Source organism: Barbatula barbatula (genome assembly GCF_947034865.1).
Source record: "Barbatula barbatula genome assembly, chromosome: 11".
Lineage (NCBI taxonomy): Eukaryota > Metazoa > Chordata > Actinopteri > Cypriniformes > Nemacheilidae > Barbatula > Barbatula barbatula.
In genome coordinates, this window is record NC_136774.1 from 19,627,168 (window position 1) to 19,648,738 (window position 21,571).

The 21,571-nt window shown below is 37.7% G+C and overlaps 1 protein-coding gene across 4 annotated transcripts in view; it reads left to right on the top strand.

Annotated features, from left to right (window-relative positions):
- pde4d (phosphodiesterase 4D, cAMP-specific) overlaps window positions 1-21,571 on the top strand; it is a 98,506-nt gene that overhangs the window by 72,731 nt on the left and 4,204 nt on the right. For all 4 annotated transcript variants that reach the window (XM_079466852.1, XM_079466855.1, XM_079466853.1 and 1 more), the window contains 12 exons: window positions 7,648-7,839; window positions 8,659-8,695; window positions 8,779-8,855; window positions 9,039-9,088; window positions 12,090-12,202; window positions 17,094-17,187; window positions 18,410-18,585; window positions 18,667-18,765; window positions 18,863-19,027; window positions 19,120-19,219; window positions 20,954-21,108; window positions 21,315-21,437. In XM_079466852.1, the coding sequence (XP_079322978.1) occupies window positions 7,648-7,839; window positions 8,659-8,695; window positions 8,779-8,855; window positions 9,039-9,088; window positions 12,090-12,202; window positions 17,094-17,187; window positions 18,410-18,585; window positions 18,667-18,765; window positions 18,863-19,027; window positions 19,120-19,219; window positions 20,954-21,108; window positions 21,315-21,437 (1,381 nt within the window). The remainder of the gene's footprint in view (window positions 1-7,647; window positions 7,840-8,658; window positions 8,696-8,778; window positions 8,856-9,038; window positions 9,089-12,089; window positions 12,203-17,093; window positions 17,188-18,409; window positions 18,586-18,666; window positions 18,766-18,862; window positions 19,028-19,119; window positions 19,220-20,953; window positions 21,109-21,314; window positions 21,438-21,571) is intronic.

Here is a 21,571-nt window from a genome sequence, read left to right on the forward strand (position 1 = left end):
GTCACGAACAGGCAAATTGGTTTAATCATTAGTAAATGTAACGACATATATGTTATTAAAATACTTATTTAGAACTCATTTTTGTGTAATATTGAACTGAAAATGGTTTGCAGCATCCGGGTTACAGGGCGTTATTAGGTTTTGGAATGTCGCGACTGGCCAATCAGAATCAAGCATTCAAATGAGCCGTGAAATAGTCGCAATAACAGCCGGCTGTTGGTACGTTATTGCGGTTATTACACGGCTGCCTGCCAGGAAAACTGGACACGAAGTGTGAATTTGAAATATTTTATTTGCTCATTTTGACCGAATGCAGACCTTCGGCGAGGAAAAGGCGTTTAGTTTCGGTTTTAAAGTACGAAATGACGTTCAAACGTCACAAACAGGCAAATTTGTTTAATCATTTGTAAATATAATGTCATATATGTTATTAAAAGACAAATTTAGAACTAATTTTTGTGTAATATTAAACCGCCCCTCTCGAAATGGTTTGCAGCATCCGGGTTACAGGGCGTTATTAGGTTTTGGAATGTCGCGACTGGCCAATCAGAATCAAGCATTCAAATAACAGCTGGCTGCTTGTACATTATTGCGCTTATTACACTGATGCTTGCCAGATGAGACAAAAACTGGACATGAAGTGTGAATTTGAAATATTTTATTTGCTCATTTTGACCGAATGCAGACCTTCCGCGAGGAAAAGGCGTTTAGTTTCGGTTTTAAAGTACGAAATGACGTTCAAACGTCACAAACAGGCAAATTTGTTTAATCATTTGTAAATATAATGTCATATATGTTATTAAAAGACAAATTTAGAACTCATTTTTGTGTAATATTAAACCGCCCCTCTCGAAATGGTTTGCAGCATCCGGGTTACAGGGCGTTATTAGGTTTTGGAATGTCGCGACTGGCCAATCAGAATCAAGCATTCAAATAACAGCTGGCTGCATGTACATTATTGCGCTTATAACACTGATGCTTGCCAGATGAGACAAAAACTGGACATGAAGTGTGAATTTGAAATATTTTATTTGCTCATTTTGACCGAATGCAGACCTTCTGCAAGGAAAAGCCTTTTACTTTCGATGTCATGCACAGGCAATTTGGTTTAATCATTTGTAAATATAATGTCATATATGTTATTAAAATAAATGTTTACATTTCATTTGTCAAACAACTGTCTAAATGATAAGGTTAACATGTGTTATTAGTTTTGAGAGGTTGTTATCTGGGAATAACGAACCTGCAAATGTCGCAGATGGCCAATCAGAATCTAGAGTCTATAAGAATGTATAAATGCCATCGCTGATAGCCTATATACCCTACTGCAGTGTGGCATGTTGGTAAAACTATTGTAATAAGCATTTTGCTCGTTCTTTTATAACTATTATGAATTTACGTTACTATTTAAACTGGGGGAGTGCTTGGAATAGACTTGAACTAATTATTTTGTCACACCCCGGGGCTATTTAAAAGTTTTCGTGTCATGCCCATGATGATCGCCTGACTTGTAAAATGGATTGACAAAAAGCTACTGCTGGATTGCAGCATGTGTGTGAGCTGTGCCTAAGGCAGACACCACCCTTTTCTGTCTTGTCCTGTCTTGTTCTCCTTTGTTTGCTCTTATTATAGACATATTTGTGATGAATTTAGAAAACAGATTTTTTGAGTTAATTGAAATACTCCTTGCTTGAATCTTGGAGCTGTAGACATTCTCCGCTTTGTGATGCAGTTTGACGATTCACTGAATAACTTTGCTGCGTAATTTCCTTCTTTTCATGCCGGAAAATGTATAGTAGGCCAGGAAAAAGTTATGTGGGATGCTTTTGGATGACACGTCTCCGCTAAGCCTTTTTTTATATCCTTTTTGTTTGTGTACATCTCTGTGTCCAAATTGAAAAAAGAGGTGAGGAAGAAGGAAATCTCACTGACATCTTAATGATGTCATCACCGTGTCGAGTAACCGGGTAATATATTGACCCTATTGTCTGCGATTTCTTATTGTAATGCGCAAAAGTAACTCGTGGTGCATGTCACACTCGAATCATTAAGTAACATTCACTGACTCATATCCTGTCATTCACGCTAAACGCATCGTTGTTGATACAACCACCCGTAATGACAGAGAGTATTGTCATCAGCTGAATGATATATTGTATGTATAATGAGTACACGAATTACGTACAGTACAATGCTATTTTCATTGTGTGTAAATCATTTGTTATGTCTTAGAAAGGCCCTTATGTTATCAAACCTCTTTCCACTCCTGTTGTTAAAGCTGTGACCTCGCATTTACACTTCAGCACCCTATCAGATAAATGAATTAATGGCAATACAATTGCATATGTAAATGCTTATATGTGGCCAATGGCAATATTGACAGTGCATTTGAAATGCGTGTTTAGGCAAACGCTTGTTTATCTAATGTCTGAACCATTAAATGTACACACTGTTGCTGACTACAGTTGTCACTCACTCTCATGGGAATGACTCGCGGATTCTTATTACTAAATACTAATAAATACATTTTGATTAAATAAGTCATGATTATAGTGATGGCAGAAAACAAAACAGTGCTGTGGCTTTACTCAGCCTTTAAGAGATGAGGAGTGACACCTGTATTTTATTTGAACCAGGAACCGTAAGTGTTTTTATACCAAAATCAAAAAATTTTATTCACCCTCATATCATTACAAACCTATTTGACTTCTTTTTGTGGGACACAAAATAAGATATTTTGAGAAATGTCTCAGTGGTTTTGTGTCCATACAATGGAAGTCAATGAAGGCCGGTATTGTTTGGTTACCAACATGACATGAGGGCAAGTCATTTAGTATATTTTGGTAAGCTATCAGCAATGTTTATGTGCTGTATATATTTTCAACACTGTAAACCCGGATAAGTTGCCAATACTAAATTGTTCTTGGTTTAAGTAAACTGAACTTGCACATTTTGATCAATGTTAAATTAAAGTTATTTTAAGTGTGACTTCAATGTTTCATTCACCATTCTCATGAAATGAAGTAGACAGAACTTAAAATATGTATTTTTAAGTTAACTAAACTCGTTTCTTTATTTAACACAATTCTTAGTCTTAATATGCATAAATTAAATACCTTGACTTATGAAACCCAAAATGAGGTTTCATTATAATGTGTATCACAAGAAAGTGATCGCTTCGCACTGCTATCTGTGTGCACTTAAAGATTTTGCGCAGATTCCTCAGACGGAGTTATTGTTCACAAACATTGAGCCGACTTTCATCCAAGCATAATGCTTGCATTTCCTCAACAAGAGCATGTCAAATAATTTTAACATCATAATAACGTGCAGACTCAATTGTTTAGCCTATGTATGTTCTATAAATTAGCTAATATGGCCAGTGTGCTTTATTAGCGGCTTTTTCATTCACTCTGTGCTAGATAAAATGCGTTCTCTAGCTTGTTCTGTACTTTTTGTCCATGGCTTTCTATCCGCTTTTTGTTATCACACATTGCTTTGCTTTATAAATAATAAAAACATAATATGATATAGGCTATCTTGTTTGTTCATACCCCAATTATAACTTGTACTTAAATTGTGACATAATTAAAAAAATTTTTTTCATAAAACATCACTTAAATAAACAAATATTGAAACGTTAGATTTTAAGCTTTTAATTAATTGTTGTTAAATAAAGACTAGTTAACAAAAAACTTTTGTTAAAACGACTGTTGTAGCGCACACCCCTTGTTATAGGTTACATGTAGCCTCCCACAGCCTAAGCACATGCAACACTCTTCTAAACAAAGGTGAAAAGTCTTTAACTTGACTGAAAACACATCAAATAATCATATTTAAAAATGTACTCTCCTAATGCAGTCTGACGCAAAGCATGCTGGGAATGGGAAATCTTTCTGGAACAATTGTGCTGACTTTACTTCTTTAAATTGGGTAAATTGAACAAGAAGCAAATTCATTTTGTTGAGTTTTAGTTAAAAGTTCAAGTTAAAAAAATAAGATTGTACTTTACTCCAAAGAAAAATGTGTTTCAGGAACTGAAAGTAGTTAGACATTTTTAAGTAAAAGTGAATCTGTTCATTATGTTGAACCTTTTTGTTTACAGCAAATAATTATTTAATACCTTTGCCACATTGCATGATTCGTAGGCAAGAGTTATTATTGCGTCCTTTTTAGCTCCTTTTTTCTATATTTGAAGCAAAATCCTTTTTATGTCATGATTGGCAGGAATATTCTATAAATAGTGGCAGTATTTTGGTGCAACTTCATATTATCACCAGAGGTACCATAATGTCTCTGTATAGTATTGCCTTTCCATTGTGTTGCAAAGTGTGATGTTCCACTTTCTGAATAACCCAGGGTCATGATCTTGTGCTCTTTCGTTCCGCTGTTATCCTCTAATGGATCATGTGCTATTAAAAATGTCCTACTGTATATGGACCGATGGCCACGTAACATTTTGTTTGCTCTGTGAAGGCAACTGTATATACTGTGACTGCAAATATTGTTGCAATAACCTGTTCTGCTAAAAAATTATATTTTCGTTTGGAATTTGGGAGAAATATTGTCTCAAGTTCACAGATGGAAATTCTCTGAAAAAATCTGATGGCAACTTAACCATGTAACAGTAAAACAATTTTGAAGTGGTCCCTTAGTTAAAAATATAGAAAAAAAACTTACCAAAGATAACTAAAACTTAAGATAAGAGAGGGAAATGCTATTTTATTGAATAGATTTGAAATATTTCTTAAATATTAATAATGTAAAACAAAGTAATATTAACAATTTGTTTGTTTTCCATGTACAATTGATTCGTTAACCACCCAAATGCAGTATACATGTAGACTGAAGGACATCCAGCTTACATTAGAGCTCCAGCATTAAAGAGGATTCTCTTGTCTTATTTCTGGTTCTGTGTGTTAAGTATTGATCAAGTTTAATTAGACATTCTGTGAAAACTCCTGGTAAGCCTAGTCGCCGTTACAGTTGTGCTAATTGGAGGAGATTAGTTCAGTACCAAAACAGAGGTATATTGGGGGACAGCCAGTCTAAAATAAAGTGGCTTAAACTACACGGCCAGAGGGATTGGGCAGGGCAGTTTCGTCCGCAACAAGAGCGAGCAAGAGCGAGCCAGTTGGATGTCTGATGGCGTAGATAGGGTTGCACTGATTACAGTTAATGATGTCTTTTGATTTCGATGGCTAGCCTTTGGGGAGGGGGCATTTTTAGTCCAATGGGACTTTTTATCAGAGTGTCTTTAATCATTCTTGTAGTTGTTTATACAAATTAGGGAAGTTGTGGTCTTATGAGAATGCACAATTTACTGTAACTGTGTAATGTGCAAGTAGAACGTGCTTAAAGTTTGTTAAATGTTGCTGTGTTTGTGTGTTAGTATCATGTGTAGAGATCTGAAATGTAAGCTTTGAAATAGCAGGATGTCATTACGTTGAATGTAGTCATGTGTGTAGCATCATACAACATGACGTCTGAAAATGTTTGAAGATATGTCTCATTCCACCAGATAGGTAACTAGGGATTAAAATGTACAGTCAGCGTCTGATAATTATCCAGTCTATAAAATGTAGGTAGAAGGTTGTTTATTCTAAGCTTTTTGAATGCAGAGGCCTTTTAAAATGAAACGGATTTTGATTGGCAGTCAATTATTGAAAGTGATCCCAACAATATCAGTCCAATTTATTTTCATCATTATAGTTGTGGTGTTCTCTTACATTTAGTGGGTTTTAAAAATCTATATTTATCGTTCTGGGTGTAAACGGGCCTTAACTTTTGTGCTTGCAACTATTTAAATTACTGCAACAGTTCTGAGCACCACCGATGTTTTTTTCATGATGAATCATGAGACGGGGATGTTCATTTTGAAAGAGTTTTTAAGGACCCTTTACTGAAAAGTGTGAGAGGAATGAGAGTTCAGTTTGGTGGGCGCAGAAAGTCAGCAGACCTAAGTGTTAAAAGCAAACGGGAGTTGTGTGGCTGTTAGTTCATGTCTGTTAGCTTTATAGTCATGTATTTGCTATAGTGCACTCCTAAACTAGCACATGTTTAAAATTTGAAGCATCTCTTTTTGTGAACATAAACTTTGGGGGTCTAGATGCGGTACTGTAAAACTGAACTATTTTTACATAATATTCCGTGAAAACACGTGCAATGTTTTGCATCCATGTTGTGTATTAAATAATTATGGGGTGTTTGTATTTCAGGGGTAAAAGCACTTTAAGTTAATTGGTAATCGAAAGGACGTACCCTGGCGTGTTTGGGCTTGTAACTTGTGTTGTTGTGTGACGTGAGCACGACCAAACTAAGGACAAGGAAAGAGAGCAAATGGAGACGATGGGAGTTGTTTATTTACCTTCATGCTTTACTGAAGACACGTTTGTTTTTGGCCGAGTAATCCCAATACTATTGTTTGCAAAATGATTGTCCATTTCCTTAAAATACCAACTGATAAAATAAGCTTTATTTTTTGTGTGATAGATGGCACATGACATATACATGATTACACAATATACGCTGTGTATGCTCTTAATGTCAAAAATGTATAATAAACAAATTTAAATACTTGTAATAGAACACACTCATGAAAACAATTCCAGTGTCTTCATTTACATGCATATTAACTCTGTGGTTATTCTAAGACCCGTGGTATCAGAGGAAGGCACTTTCTCTTTTGCATCGGTGCATTTGTGAAAGTTACAGTAAAAGGAGAAGCGTCTCATTCATAATGTATGTCTGGAGCTGAGAGCGTGCAGGCGTAAAGCCGAGGCATTCTTGTGATATGACTCAAGAGAAATAAGGGCAGCACATCTTCAGCACTCCTCACTGCTTGCTTAAGTTTTAACTCCGAATTAGTCATTTAATCTGTCTGATGCAAAAAAATAATGCGTGAATCCACTGTTGGTTTAATAATGTATAGGACCGGGTACTGACGCTGAACTGCAAGACTGTAGCGATTTGATCAAAGCCTTTTGAAAAGTTCTTTCTTTATCTCTGACATATTTACTCTCCGTCATAACAAAGTTGTGTACCTGGATTCACTGGTCCTTTATCTGTCACACTGTGCCAGAGTCTGCTCAGGGCAACAGCCAGTCAAGGTGCAGTTCGGCTTGCTAATGCCGAATTATCCGTCCCTTCCACACTTGCGGTCAGCATACAGACGATGACGACTGGCAAATTAAGACGCGATCCAACGTCAAGGAAATCCCCATTACTCCCAGGGGATTATGGGTCAGCACATTGTAATCACAGCAGAGGGGATGCCAGGTAAAAGGTAGAAGGTGTCCTTGCGAGACTGGGGAAACCCTTGAGTAGGCCGGGGACTGACCTCAACAATTTGATAATGTCATAGATGTTGTTGTTCTATTCTAAAAGCAGAAATCTTCACTTAACTTGTCCTGTTTAAGTTTATGCTTTAGTTTTTTTCACATTGAGTTCCTGAGCAATTTATGTTTTTATTGATAAATCATGTTTGGCACTTATTGATTTACTCCTGTATTTCATTCTAGTAATACACAAGGCAATATGTGAGTGGCTTATTGCATAACATTTTCCTTGCGTTTAAAAAAAAAAGGTTCTGCTGCGTGTCCCACATCTGACAACCAATGCTAACTGCCCCATTTTATGTCTCCGCAGCTTTGACGTTGACAATGGCACCTCATCGGGACGCAGTCCGCTGGATCCCATGGCCAGCCCAGGGTCAGGCCTCATCCTCCAGGCCAACTTTGTGCACAGCCAGAGGAGGGAGTCTTTCCTGTACCGCTCCGACAGCGACTACGACCTCTCGCCAAAATCCATGTCCAGAAACTCCTCCATCGCCAGTGACATGTGAGTAAATGTGTTTTCTAACTGTAAAACCAGTTGAATCGCATGTAAATTTAAAGGTCCAGTGTATGAAATTCAGCAATATCTAGTGATGAGGCATCTAGATAAGGTGCGTCCCAAATCGCGCACTTGTGCACTATTCTACGCCATTTTGTAGTAAAAGTAGTGCGAGTAGTGTGTTCACATTGATAATTCTGAAAAAGAAGTGCACTTCAAGAAACCGGATGATGCACTTTTTCAACTGTAAGTGGAACTTACGTATCGGAATGGAGGCGTGGCCATCAGACGATGCTCGAGTAAAACTCTCCTCAAGAGTGTTAACGCTTCAATCTGATGATGACTAAATGAATGCTGGGCAAAACATCTGAAAACTACACTATATGTACACTGTTTAAATTGATTTTTATTCGAATGCATTTTGCTGTGGGATTGACCTCATTTGCGCTCGTCTGGGTAAGTATAAAACGGTTTAGTATTCCATTTGGGATGATACTAAAATTCATGCACTAGATGGTTGACTGAATAGTGCATAGTTTAAGTGCGTAGTGTATAGTATGTCATTTGTGGCACAGTGATAGAAATACCTCATTCAAAGGTAATAAAAACATAACGCTTCTTATGTAAGGTCTTTATACATCTCTGAAAACATAGTTACGAATTTTATATTGCATTTCTGTCAATAGATCCTTCACAAATACACACTTGACTTTTAACATAACAAATGTAGATCCTGGTTATTAGTTTGAGACTAGTTGAGATTTTTTTGTTTACATTTCAGTCAGGAAGATGTCATGAGTATACATTTTCATTCTTTCTTTGCAGACATGGTGATGATATGATTGTAACACCTTTTGCACAGGTATGACGATGTTCAATAAATATGTTGTGGTGGAGTTTACAGTATGACTCGGTTTGAAAACATAACCTTGTGTCTTCTCTCAGGTTCTGGCGAGTTTAAGAACGGTCCGGAATAACTTTGCTGCTTTAACAAATGTCCAGCAGGAAAGAACCAATAACAAGTGAGTTATTGACATGCACAAACTTTTGCACACAGACTTTTAACTTATTGAATAAGTCTGTAAAGAGTACTGCAACTATATAATGAATTCTGAGAATGTTGTTTTCACCTTAAACAATGAAATGGGAAGTGACCGACTGTCTCTTATATTGAAGTCATCTTTGTTTCCTGTTTGCTCTACCAGGAGATCCCCAATGTGTAACCCACCTCCCATCACAAAGACCTCCTACACAGGTGACATTTCCTTACCTCCTATCTTTTGAATACTGTAATGCTTATTAAACTTTTATGTTGACGGTCATACAGTGTTTGCTAATGTGTCGATAGTGTCTGGATAGACACACAGATGGAATGAATGTTAAGGATTGTATCATGAAGTTCTATTTAATTGTGCATTTGGGTTGTTAAGTTTCGTAGTAAACTATGAAACACTGTCTGATGAAAGATTTGAGGTCGGCCTTGTGTGGCATCTTCTGCTATGTCTTTACCAGCCTGGGTTCAGCCTTCAGACATCCCATATCACAGCGCTCATGTCATGTTCTTTAAAGCCGATAAAGAAAAGTACAACACCCGCCATATTTTGCATTGGTCATCCTGGAATGTGACGCTCGTTTTTCAATAATTACGAGGTACAGCTTATTTTTTATCGTTTACCTTTCGCTCATGGCCTGTTTATAAAGGGATACTTCAACCAAAAAGGAAAACCATTTACTCACCTTCGAGTTGTTCCAAATCTGTATACATATCTTTGTTCTGATGAACACAGAGAAAGATATTTAGAAGAATGCTTATAACCAAACAGTTCTTGGGCCCCATTGACTACCATAGTAGGACAAAATAACCTTATAATATTCTTGTTCTGTTGAACACAAAGAAGACATTTTGAAGAATGTAGGATAGTAAACTTTTCACCATGTAATGTTTCCTACTATGGTAGTCAATGAGAGGCAAAATTTGTCTGCTTATAAGCGTTCTTCCAAATATCTTTCTCTGTGTTGATCAGAACAGAGAAATATATACAGATTTGGATCAACTCGGAGGTGAGTAAAGGAAGTGAAGTATCCCTTTAAGGTTTTGCGAAGTCGCAGGTGTTTGAACCAGAAGTGTGGTACTAAGCATTTGGTGGATGTTAAACACGGGCAGAACGTTCAGCCTTCGAGATAAAAAGGACTGATGTTATGGATTTATAATATCGATTTGTACCACAGGCAGCGAGCAGATGGACGCATTATACAATTTGGCTTCCCACGCTGAGTGCATATCTCATGTGTCCCACAAAATATATTTTGTTTACATGTCATGTGACCTGAAAAGGTGTCGAAAGGCTGTTGAGAGGCTTGTGGGTTTTCATTTTTTATCATTATCACTTCGTGCACAAACAATTCGTAAGTTTGATTTAGTTTAGCGTAGGAGAACTTTATACCACCTATTGTTTTGGTGAAATGTTACTCCAAGGAATGCTAATGTTTGCTCAGGATTTCCCGTCTGACAAGCCGATGACCCATATTCCAAATTCCAGTCCAGCTTTTATTTGCAGCTTTCCTGTCTGTTGAGCCAGTGCCCTCTCATGGGCTGGTGTATGATGTCGCGCTAAGCACGAGAAGAATGTCATTGACGTCAGTGCAGTCTCTTTCACAGAGAGTGACACCCCAGCCCTCTTTACTTCAGCACACATACAGAAAAGAGAGAGACAGGCCGACATAATGACTAAGATAATGTAAGCTTTGTTAAAGGAACGTACATGTGGCACATACGTTTGTCTTGCTTTGTTGCCGTACATGTTTCAACGTATCTTTTTAAGGCACAGCTGCATTGATGTGTGTGTGTCTTGGTCTTTTGTTGTTTTGTTTTGCTCATATTTATCTCAATGTTTTTGAGAAGAAACACGCATTCGTTTGTAAGCTCCCTTGAACCCAAGGGGCGTCTTAAGTGGCCTCAGGGTCTGATCTCGAAAATAACATTTCTAATCTCACTTGAGACTCTTATAATGGAAAATAACACAAAAGCTGTCCCATCATAAAACGTTTTTTGTCTCTCCGTAAAAAAATCATAGAGGGTCAAACATTAACCAGGGCTTGGGGTAATAAATGCCACAAATATTTAAAATGGCATCCAGCCCCTGTACTGAAGTCTGCTTTTTATCTGTTATATTTAATCTCGTTTTATTCTCTCCATATTTTTTAAAGTGAGACAGACATTTGACAAAAATGAATAGCATGTTGCGTGTTTTATATGATGATCCCTCCTAAAGATAAAAATGGCCCTTAAAGCAAATCTATTAGTGCTACTTCATAAAATAAATATCTAACAGTTCCTGACATCCTACCAGAAGTGTCTGCTGTATCCAAAGGACATTCTCTCTATCCGAACTTCTCAGCTCCAGATCCTTTGAACTCCATGCCAGGATTTAGCCAAAGTCCTTTCTCTCCTCCATGCAGCGGCACTGGCAAGCTTTAGGCTTGTGCTTCAAGAGGAAGCTCGGCTCACGTTCGGCTAGCGACACTCCACGGCTGCCCCGCGCTCATGCAGGGCATCCACCGCTCTAAAAAAATGAAACAGGCAGACGGGACCTTTGTTTTCTCTGGATGCGGTTCATCTAGCGTGACGGCTTAAGGACCGCGGACACTCACTTATCTGTTGCCGTCTGCCCTCTGTATGCTTTTCGCGTGCGCTTATGCATGAGTGAGTGTGTCTGTGTTATTGTTATGACACCATGCCTGAATGCTTTGTTAAGGACCAGATCGCATGCTTGTAGCAGCTTCTCGGATGCAGAACGGTACGTGTCACGCAAAGATGGGCCTTCCCACAGCAATGACATTTTCTGAGTCCCGAGACTGCTTTCACCCTGGCCTCACCACATGTAGGAGCATCGATTCTGGGATCGTCCGACTGTCATTTTGTTTATGTTGTGAAGGACAGCGTTAGAGCACGTGTGGCCCCTTTTATGTTTTGCTAAGGGATATAGTGTTCCCCGCTCCTCACAAGATCTGGACCTCATTTGGATCCCCGGTGTTCACTGGATGCACTTTTTATTAGCATCTTGATTTTTTTGGCTCGATTGTGAGCCCAATCATTCACCGTGGAGGGCTTCAGCGCAGCATGAAGAATTACCCATGCGTCCTGACGGGATATCCCAACATGGCGGTCTACAGCAGTTTGGGCCCTCTGCTGGGAGCCTCAGCTAGACCCCTCAAGCATCTGAGATCTGACTCCTTGCCTTCTTCTCTTCCTCCAGAGGAGGCCTTCCAGAAGCTGGCCACAGAAACCCTGGAGGAGCTGGACTGGTGCCTCGACCAACTTGAGACCCTACAGACCAGACATTCTGTCAGTGAGATGGCATCCAACAAGGTAAGATCATCTCCTGGGTGTTTCCTCAAATTATGCATGAAAGTATGTAGTGATATATGTTTATGATCTCAGACTTCAGATTCATCCTCACCACTCACAATTGCAATTTTGGACAAGTTTGTCACAATTCTTTTTTTAGGGTTTTCATGCAGTTTTGTGCAATAAATGCAAATGTGATGAATTAAGATCACATATGGGAGCACTTTTTGTGTTATTGGGAATGTTTGCTATTGTTTGTTGAATAGCGATACACTTAATCCCTACCGATGGTGTGTGTCTGTACTTTTTGCACACATTTATACAATGATCTGTTCATGCATGAACACCACACAGGCTAAGATGCTTTTATGGCAATTCATTCATATAAGTCTCCTTTAGTTGCTTTTCGAGTGTCACTGCATTCTTATGCTTTGGTGTATTTTCGGTTTGCGATAACAGCAGCAGAATCGTCATTCAGACCGCACTGAGCATGCCCACAGTCTCCAGCAAGGCCCTAGTACACGTACAGCATGCTAATCAGCCCTTCTGTGTATCTCCTCCAGTGCCTCGGACAAGGCGCCTCTCAAAAACACACACATCGAGATGCCTTTACACACAACAAGGCTGAATGTCCGTTAGAACTGACCAGCCATAAATAAGAGAACTATCAAATACTCACATTTCCATACGTCTCACTCAACCAAACCCCCCTTCCCGTTCCCTCCTCAATACCCAGTATCCATGGCAACGCACAAGGCCTGTCAGTGTGCTTTGTTGTATTAGCTCAATAGCAGTAGTGGCGTATCCCGTATAAAACTGCCTCTCTGTCGCCACACAAGTGTTATGTTCTACTGAACTGATATAAATAACACTGTTTTCTTGCAGTTTCAGGACACAAATAGCTACTCCTAATGTGTTATGAAGAACACATTTTTTTATTGTTCATGGATACACAGACGCTATTGTTTTCGGCAATAGATATTCATTTTTGCTCTGTGGTTACGTATGTCATCTATTTTCGTGGGGATTGATATTTTAGCTTTACAGAGATCTGATATATGGGAAGCACACACGCATTTTTCTTCATGTAAATATATTTTAAAACACTACACATTTGGGTGACTTTATGTATGTAACGAATATGAAACACACCTATGTATGCAAATGCTTCAGTTAAACTGCAAGTGTGCATAGTGATAAAGATCTAAAAAGTTTCACACTTATATCCACTAAGATGTTAAAGAAGTATTGGATATACACAAATATAGAAAACTGGTAGATATTATTTTACAGTTTTTTGACTTGAGTAATTTGTATCATTGTAAATGATAAAGTACTTATATTATATATATATTATATATTTAACTTCACTAACTTAACTGGTATTTTGACTCCACTACATTTACACTTTTACTTTCTTAACTTTAAGAAATCTAGTACTTTCTTTTACCAAAAACATTTGTGAGAACAGTTTTCAAAAAGAACTATATATGTACTGAAATGTTCGTAAGTATTAAAGGTAAAAAGCACTGACATGTTTTCATGAAATGTTTAATTATAAGCTTTATAATATAGAAAAAGTCAAATTTTGCCAAGGTTAAAACATTCAGATACAATACAGATACGTTGATGATAAATATTTAATACTTAAAGGAACAGTTCACCCAAAAATAAAAATTCTGTCATCATTTACTTCCCCTTTGAGTTGTTCCAAATCTGTATAAATGTCTTTGTTTTGATGAACACAGACAACACAAAGTGGAAAAAATTGCTTTATAAATTCAGCGAAACCTAACTGACTTAAATTTACTCTGAATCAATACCCTACATAGTATGTGCAGATAAAACCGCAATAAAATGTTATATGAGGCTGCAATGTACAGCAAGCCTCGTTGCAATCTAAGCACAGAAAATTGTGAATGAGCGATGCTTTTGATCTGCAATGTGTTATTATAGGGTTGCACTCGGGGAGAAATCTTTATTTAGGTCCCAGAAAACACATTTTCAAGAAATCACAGCTTCAAATTGTGTGATGTCGTCCCATTTTTTGCTCCGAGGCGCGTTTTAACACCCTCTAGATGTGCCAACAATAGAAACACAGGCCCCTCCGGCCGCGCAGACCTGCAGCAGCCTATTACCGTCAGCTCATCTGCTCCAGTAAAGCTGCAAATTTCTCAGCATCCCACTGGTGGTACACAGGGGCCAAAAGTGTGAAATAATCCCTCACTGCATCCCGCCAGCTCCTATTCGCTGCTTTTAAGCCACAGTGGCATGTTTCCAAAGTGTACCTGGCATACAGGTACATTTTTAGCAAACCTGCTCTCGGGGTACAGCTTTGCTTATGGATAGTCATTCAGTGGAAATGTTTTACATATATATTGAATATTATGTAATGCAACCATGAAGATGGGAGACTGCGACTAGTTTAAAAAAAGAAAATAATTAGTTATATATATTTTAAATACTTTTAATATGATATATAAATATCATTGCAGGAAAGAATTTAAAAATAATCTTACATATGTTTATTTGTGAGGGGCATGTGGTCGCAGTGGCAAGTTGTCACAGAGGATACTGGCAGCTTATTATAGGCTTATCTGCTAAATTCAAGCTATGAAGCCATTTAAAAAGCCAAAATAATGAATAAATCTGCAGAACATTTAATCAGGAACATTGTGACAACTTGCCCCAATTTAATCAGACTTATGGGTCAAATGTTAATGATTGAAAAGCTTTGAGACAACTAGCCCCGGGCTCCCTAGAAACTGCATACGCCATGTTTTCTGTGCTTCATTTACCAGCACAGCGTCATTGGTTTATTTCGCTCACATATGGTCTCCATCGACTCCCCTCTGTGGATTTATGTGAACAGACTGAATATTTTATGCGTCTGGTTGAGACGATATCCAAAAATCACGTCATGCAGTGAAGATTACCTCACCCCTCTTCACACACACACACGTACAGGCGAACATGGCGTAAACATGCAATAATAAGAACAACACACAATGACCGTGTTCTTTCGCAGAGATTTCTGCTCCATTACAGAGCTCTCTCAGAAGGAACACAGCCTCCAGCTGAGATGTGGGAGGGGTCGGAGGGAACAAAACAGTCCCAGAGGGTTTGCATGTAAGCCCGGCTCGACCAATCAGCCGCGCCGATGATCTCATTCCTATCGGGAGAAGGCACTCGATTGGCGGGGGGTTTTCTCAGGCAGGGCTCGCACCTGAATAATGGTGTGAAACGCAGCCTTATTAGGAAGCTGGGCATATTTTCCTTCCAAGACACACACTTTTTTCACTCGGCGGTTGGAAGACCGTGTGCGATGAGCGGATGCAGAGATGCTGTGGCTTCTTCACACCCTGCTCCATGTTGTCAGGTTTCTTAACATTGAGGTTGTCCATCACGAGGAATGCCGTGGAATATCTGGAGTGTTCGGATGCTGCGTAGCATCATATCATGGTATTTGTTGGTGTCGCTAAAATTAGAGAGCTTCTTTTAGACCTCCGGCTCTGAGCAGTTCATATTGGTCTTCGGTATTTTTAATCTCATCTTTTGTCTGGATTTACTCGTTCAAAATGCCTGAAACAAATTATTTACTGTCTGTTTCTTGGGGATATATAAAGGTGAGTTAATGACCCGAGTGATTGTATTCTTTTATTGGAATGTTATTGGATAAGCTCCTGTTTTTCATTTATGGTTGCACGAATAACTTGATGGTGATGGATATTTAGCGAAATTTATTTCAACTATTACATTTCTCGTATAGGTACGTTTTTGTTTCAAACGCATATTGTACATTTTTCAGACCTCGACACGAATGTCCTGTTTTCATCAGCACAGCCACAACTAGTTTTTACTCTGACAATAACCATCAATAGTCAATTAATAATCTTTGTTTCTCTATACAGATACAGATCTGTTTCTTTAAACCCAAGTTTTTACAAAAAGGTATTTTTAAATAACCCACATCACACTGTTGCCGAGCTGCGTTAGCTGTTTGCGGATTGGTTTTTAAAGGAACTGTACACCCAACAATTTTAATTCCGTCATTATTTACTCGCCCTCGAGTTGTTTCAAATCTGTATACATTACTTTGTTCTGATAAACACAGAGAAACAATAGTACCACCATTGACTGCTTTTCAATATCTTTGTTCTGTTGAAGACAAAAGAAGATATTTTGAAGAATGTAGGACAGCAAACAGTTCTCAGGCACTTTTGACTACCATTGTTATTTTTCCTACTGTGGTAGCTAATGGTGGCCAAGAACTGTTTGGTTACAAGCATTCTTCCAAATATCTTTCTCTGTGTTCATCATAACAAAGACATTTATACAGATTTTAAACAACTCGAGGGTGAGAAAATTATGACATCATTTTCCTTTTTGGGTGAACTGTTCCTTTAAAGGTGCATTTTTTTTTGTCTGCAAATCGAAATAGAAATAGTTGACAGACTTCTTGTTTTGTGGCGTCTATCAGCAGGTCGGTTTGACCTGACATTCTTAACAGTGTGAGAGTATTTGTGTTCTGGTTCGTCTGAAGTGCTCAGCCTTGAAATTAAAGCATATCTGAAAACCGATATCCACACGTAGATAAAAATAGAAAAATCTCTTAATGGTTCAGAAAAGGAAAGAAGGGAAAATGTGTGTGTGTTGTTCTGAAATGGATTTTAGAGGTGTTTTTTCCAAACAGCACCACAAGCATCACACCTCCACACTGGATATTTTTACTTTGAGTGGAATCTATTTCCTGTCTGTTGTTTGTGGTTGTTTGTCAGTGAATTCTCTGAACAGTTTAGTAATAGTTTAACATTATGCTAGTATTTTCTTTTAAACGCAAAACAATAGGTGTAAATAATGTTTTTTATATTTTCAATAATGTCCTCGTGGTTTTTCTTTTTCCCCTCCACAGTTCAAAAGGATGTTGAACAGAGAATTATCTCACCTGTCAGAGATGAGCCGGTCTGGTAACCAGGTGTCAGAGTTTATCTCAAGTACATTCTTAGGTGAGACCCCCTCCAAAGCACACAGAATATATATATATATATATATATATATATATATTTATCTTGGGTAGTTAGACTAAAGTTCAATAATACAGTTTACTGTGATAATTGATTTGCCTTAAACTCTTCCTGTGCACATGTTTGTTTGCATTTCTCTAATATGTTGCTCACTTTCTATCAAAAGTAAACATAACAAATGCTCTGAAACTTTCTCATGAAGAGGAAGTGTAAACAAAACCTATGACAACAAGCATGTATATATCCAGAGATTGGCAGTATTTTAATTAAATATATTTGAAATACGTATTTAATTACTTTTGAATATTTTGTAATTTGCATTTTACTTAGTAAAAAAGTCAAATGTAATTTGTAATTAAATACTTTGAGAGACTGTATTTTGTATTTTAAAATACTTTTTCAAATGTCTCATTTTATTCTTACAATATCTTTCACCACCAGGCAGGGGTGGCACCTCTTGTCCAAAAGGGTGGATAAAAATGTTATACTTAAATATGCACAAAAATTTGCGCTATCAATAATAATTTGAACTAAACGGCTTGTGGCACAGCTGAACACTACTAAAAATATTATTAAAAATAATTTTCCTAAACACTAAAGAACCCTCAGGATGCGTTTTAGAATACTTTATCTTTCTTCTGTGAATCTAACTCCACTGTTACTCTCGGCCTTAAAATTATTGATTGTCAAAATTATTGTATTTTTGTATTTTCAGATGTCAAAGTTTTTACAGCAGTATTTAATTTAAATTCATTTTATTAGTAAGTATTTGTAATTAATAAATAAATACTTTTTGATATATTTGTGCCCATCTCTGTATATATCTTTGTATATGGTGAGATCACAGTGAAATAGGAAATGATAATGTAGTTTACAGTCATAAAAGTCCTTGTCATCGTAAAGTTATCATTGAAACCGATACAGTCACATGTTGGTGCATATAACATTATAAAATAAAAATTTTCAGCGGGGGCAAAAATTTTAATATAAAATTGGGGGGCTAATTTAGTGAACTATGACAAATGATTTTCCACAGAAAGCATCTCGGTCACGTGACTGCTGCGAGACTGAATAATCACGGCACTATGAGATCATTTCTTGACCGTAGCCCACCACTGATTTACAACACTGCAAATACAGTTGCAGAAAAGGCACACGCTGTGATTTTACAGACAACCTTCTCTGAGATCTTTTTTTTTTACAGACAAGCAACACGAGGTGGAGATGCCAACGCCCCAGTCCCAGAAAGACAAGGAGAAGAAGAAAAGGCCAATGTCCCAGATCAGTGGCGTAAAAAAACTAACGCACAGTTCCAGCCTCACCAACTCTAACATCCCCCGATTTGGGGTCAAAACAGAAACTGAGGACGAGCTGGCCAAGGTGTGTGTGTATTGTTAAATTCACCATTAAAGTCTTAATCGAAGAAAGAACCCTTCTAAAATGTGTCTGATGTCCTTTTAGGAGCTTGAAGATGTAAATAAATGGGGCCTTAATGTCTTCAAAGTCTCTGAATTTGCTGGAAACAGACCTTTAACAGTTATGATGAACTCGATATTCCAGGTACATTTATATTTTTACACTTCCTAAGATATTTTTATTGAGTTTTTATTTTTCCTTCCTAAATTGACACTGTGTGTGCTGTCTGTGTCCCCTGCAGGAGAGAGACTTGCTGAAGACGTTTAAGATTCCCCTTGATACCTTTATCACCTATCTGATGACTTTAGAGGACCATTACCATGTTGACGTTGCCTATCACAACAACATCCACGCTGCTGATGTCACGCAGTCCACTCACGTTCTGCTATCAACTCCTGCCCTTGAGGTACCGTACCGTCCCTGAATGCAATGCTACGAGCGGGTCATTTTTGGGGGTTATTCGAGTTAGTTAATCTTGGTTTTTTTTATCGTTTTCAGGCTGTGTTTACAGATCTGGAGATTCTCGCTGCCATATTCGCCAGTGCGATCCATGACGTTGATCACCCTGGTGTCTCCAACCAGTTCCTCATAAGCACTAGTAAGATTATAGCAATCCTCTTGCATATCAGAGTTATGTTTTCAGTTTTATTGCTGTTTTATTAATATTTCGATTTAGCTTTTCATTTATTTTCATTTTATTTCATTTTAGTTATATTTAAAGCTATTTTGTTATGTGCTTTTGTCATGTTATTATTTATTTATTTATTTATTGCAATATAAGTTTAATTTATTTTTGTTTTAGTTAATTTTTTATTTATTTTCACCCAATAGTTTATGTGCCTTAAGGTAGAACTTTATAAATGTTTATTTCAGGAAAATTTTTAGCAATTCAGTTTTTTTTAATGTTTTATACATTTAATTTCTTTTTTGTTTATGTTTTATTTATTTCAGTAATTTCAGTGCCTAAATTAATCCGATATTGTATTTATTTTTCATAAAAAAAAAATAGTTTTGGTCTTTAACCTTTTCTTATATAGCCAAGAATCTGCTCAAACATAACAAAAATGTGCCATGTTTTACACTTCCTATAGCATTATGCTGAGTTCACACCAAACGCGAATTAAGCCATTTGTGTGAGTAAATTCCATACCAAGTCAAAGCAAACGTCAATCGCGAGCAAGTTTCTCACTTCCTCGCAAGTTGAAAGATACTCGAGCGAGAATTTTGTGCGAAGAGCTCATTGACACCCTCTGTTTGACACTTCCGGACGTGTGAAGACATCCTTCACGGGATGTTTTTCGCGTCACTCGCGCTAATCCTGGGAGTAATTAAGGCGAGGAAGGCGATGCTTCGCGTTTGGTGTGAACACAGCAATTACAACCAAAAACACGAGTAACTACAGTAGATAGTACATTTTTATATTATTTAGAAACAAAGGGGATAAATCTCTTTTGTAAAATATTTTCCCCAAACACTCTTCCTAGAATTCTGTCTAGATGTGACTTGCTTCAACGTGACACCGTGTTTTGATGTCTAGCAAAACCACTTGCAACTCGTGCATGGCGTTAAAAAACATGCAGTGGTTTGTAGAAAGATCAATCCGATTTTAAATCCTTTATCAGGTGCTGCACCAGTCAATGGGACGGTTTCTCATTTTATCGATGCATGTTCTGGGCGGCTGCATGTGTCTGTGATTCATGGTCCACGCTCACGTGTCCTGCCCACACAGCTGGTCAATCTCCTCAATGACTAATGGAGAAGAGTTGAAAAACCAGCGGTGCTCAGCGGGGCTCAGTGATGAGAGGAGGGCCTTATGTTACTCTCATGTGGCCATCAAGTGGGACCTCTTAGAGGGAGTTCCCATTGTTGAATATTCGCATTGTCCCATGTTGAATATTCACTCACTGTGGTGTCATTCCAGACCTGTATGCTGTTTTCATTGACACAGAAAGAGAATGATCCAGTGTTCATCCACCATTTCAGAATGAATGGCTTTTGTTGTCAATGACGTCATGAGATTTTAGAGCTTCGCCAATCAATAAAAAATGAATTGTATTTGAAGAGTTTCTCACACTAAGCAATTGTATGGATTAAAAATATAGAGCTCGGGTCATATGGATAGGTTTTATGGTATTTGTGCACTATACGTTTTCTGTTAGAAATTACAGGACCGTGCACTAGCAGTTGGCACACATGCTGTATACATCCTCATCCCTATCAATAATAGTACCAAAAGGGCCCAAAATCGTTTTTAGAAGATTTAATGAAGATTTAATGAAAGTACGAGAACAATTATACTGTATAAATAATTGTTCTGCCTAACTTCTCTCAGACTCTGAGCTGGCCCTCATGTACAACGATTCGTCTGTGTTGGAGAATCATCATCTGGCTGTAGGCTTCAAACTGCTGCAGGAAGAGAACTGTGACATCTTCCAGAACCTGACCAAGAAACAGAGACAGTCACTCCGCAAGATGGTCATTGATATCGTAAGTCAATGATATCAAACGCTTTTGACTTTGAATGGCAAATCAATCAATCAATGTGTATATAGCACATTTGGAATATCATAATATGAATACTTTATTAACTACATTGTTCACACGTGATATTTATAGCCGTTTTTAAAAATTCAATTAGGTATTAAGTTATTCAATGACCCTTCTCTCTTATTGATGTTTGGTTCACTTTGCAGGTTCTGGCCACAGATATGTCTAAACACATGAATTTGTTGGCGGATTTGAAAACCATGGTGGAGACCAAAAAGGTGACCAGTTCAGGGGTGTTACTACTGGACAACTACTCAGACCGGATACAGGTGCTTTGTTAATCAATATTTCATAATGCTATATATTTGAAGATGGAAAGGTAACAGTACACATAAACTATGAATATATATATACAGCCCCGGTAAAAATTAAGAGACCATTACAAATTTTCATTGAATTAGCA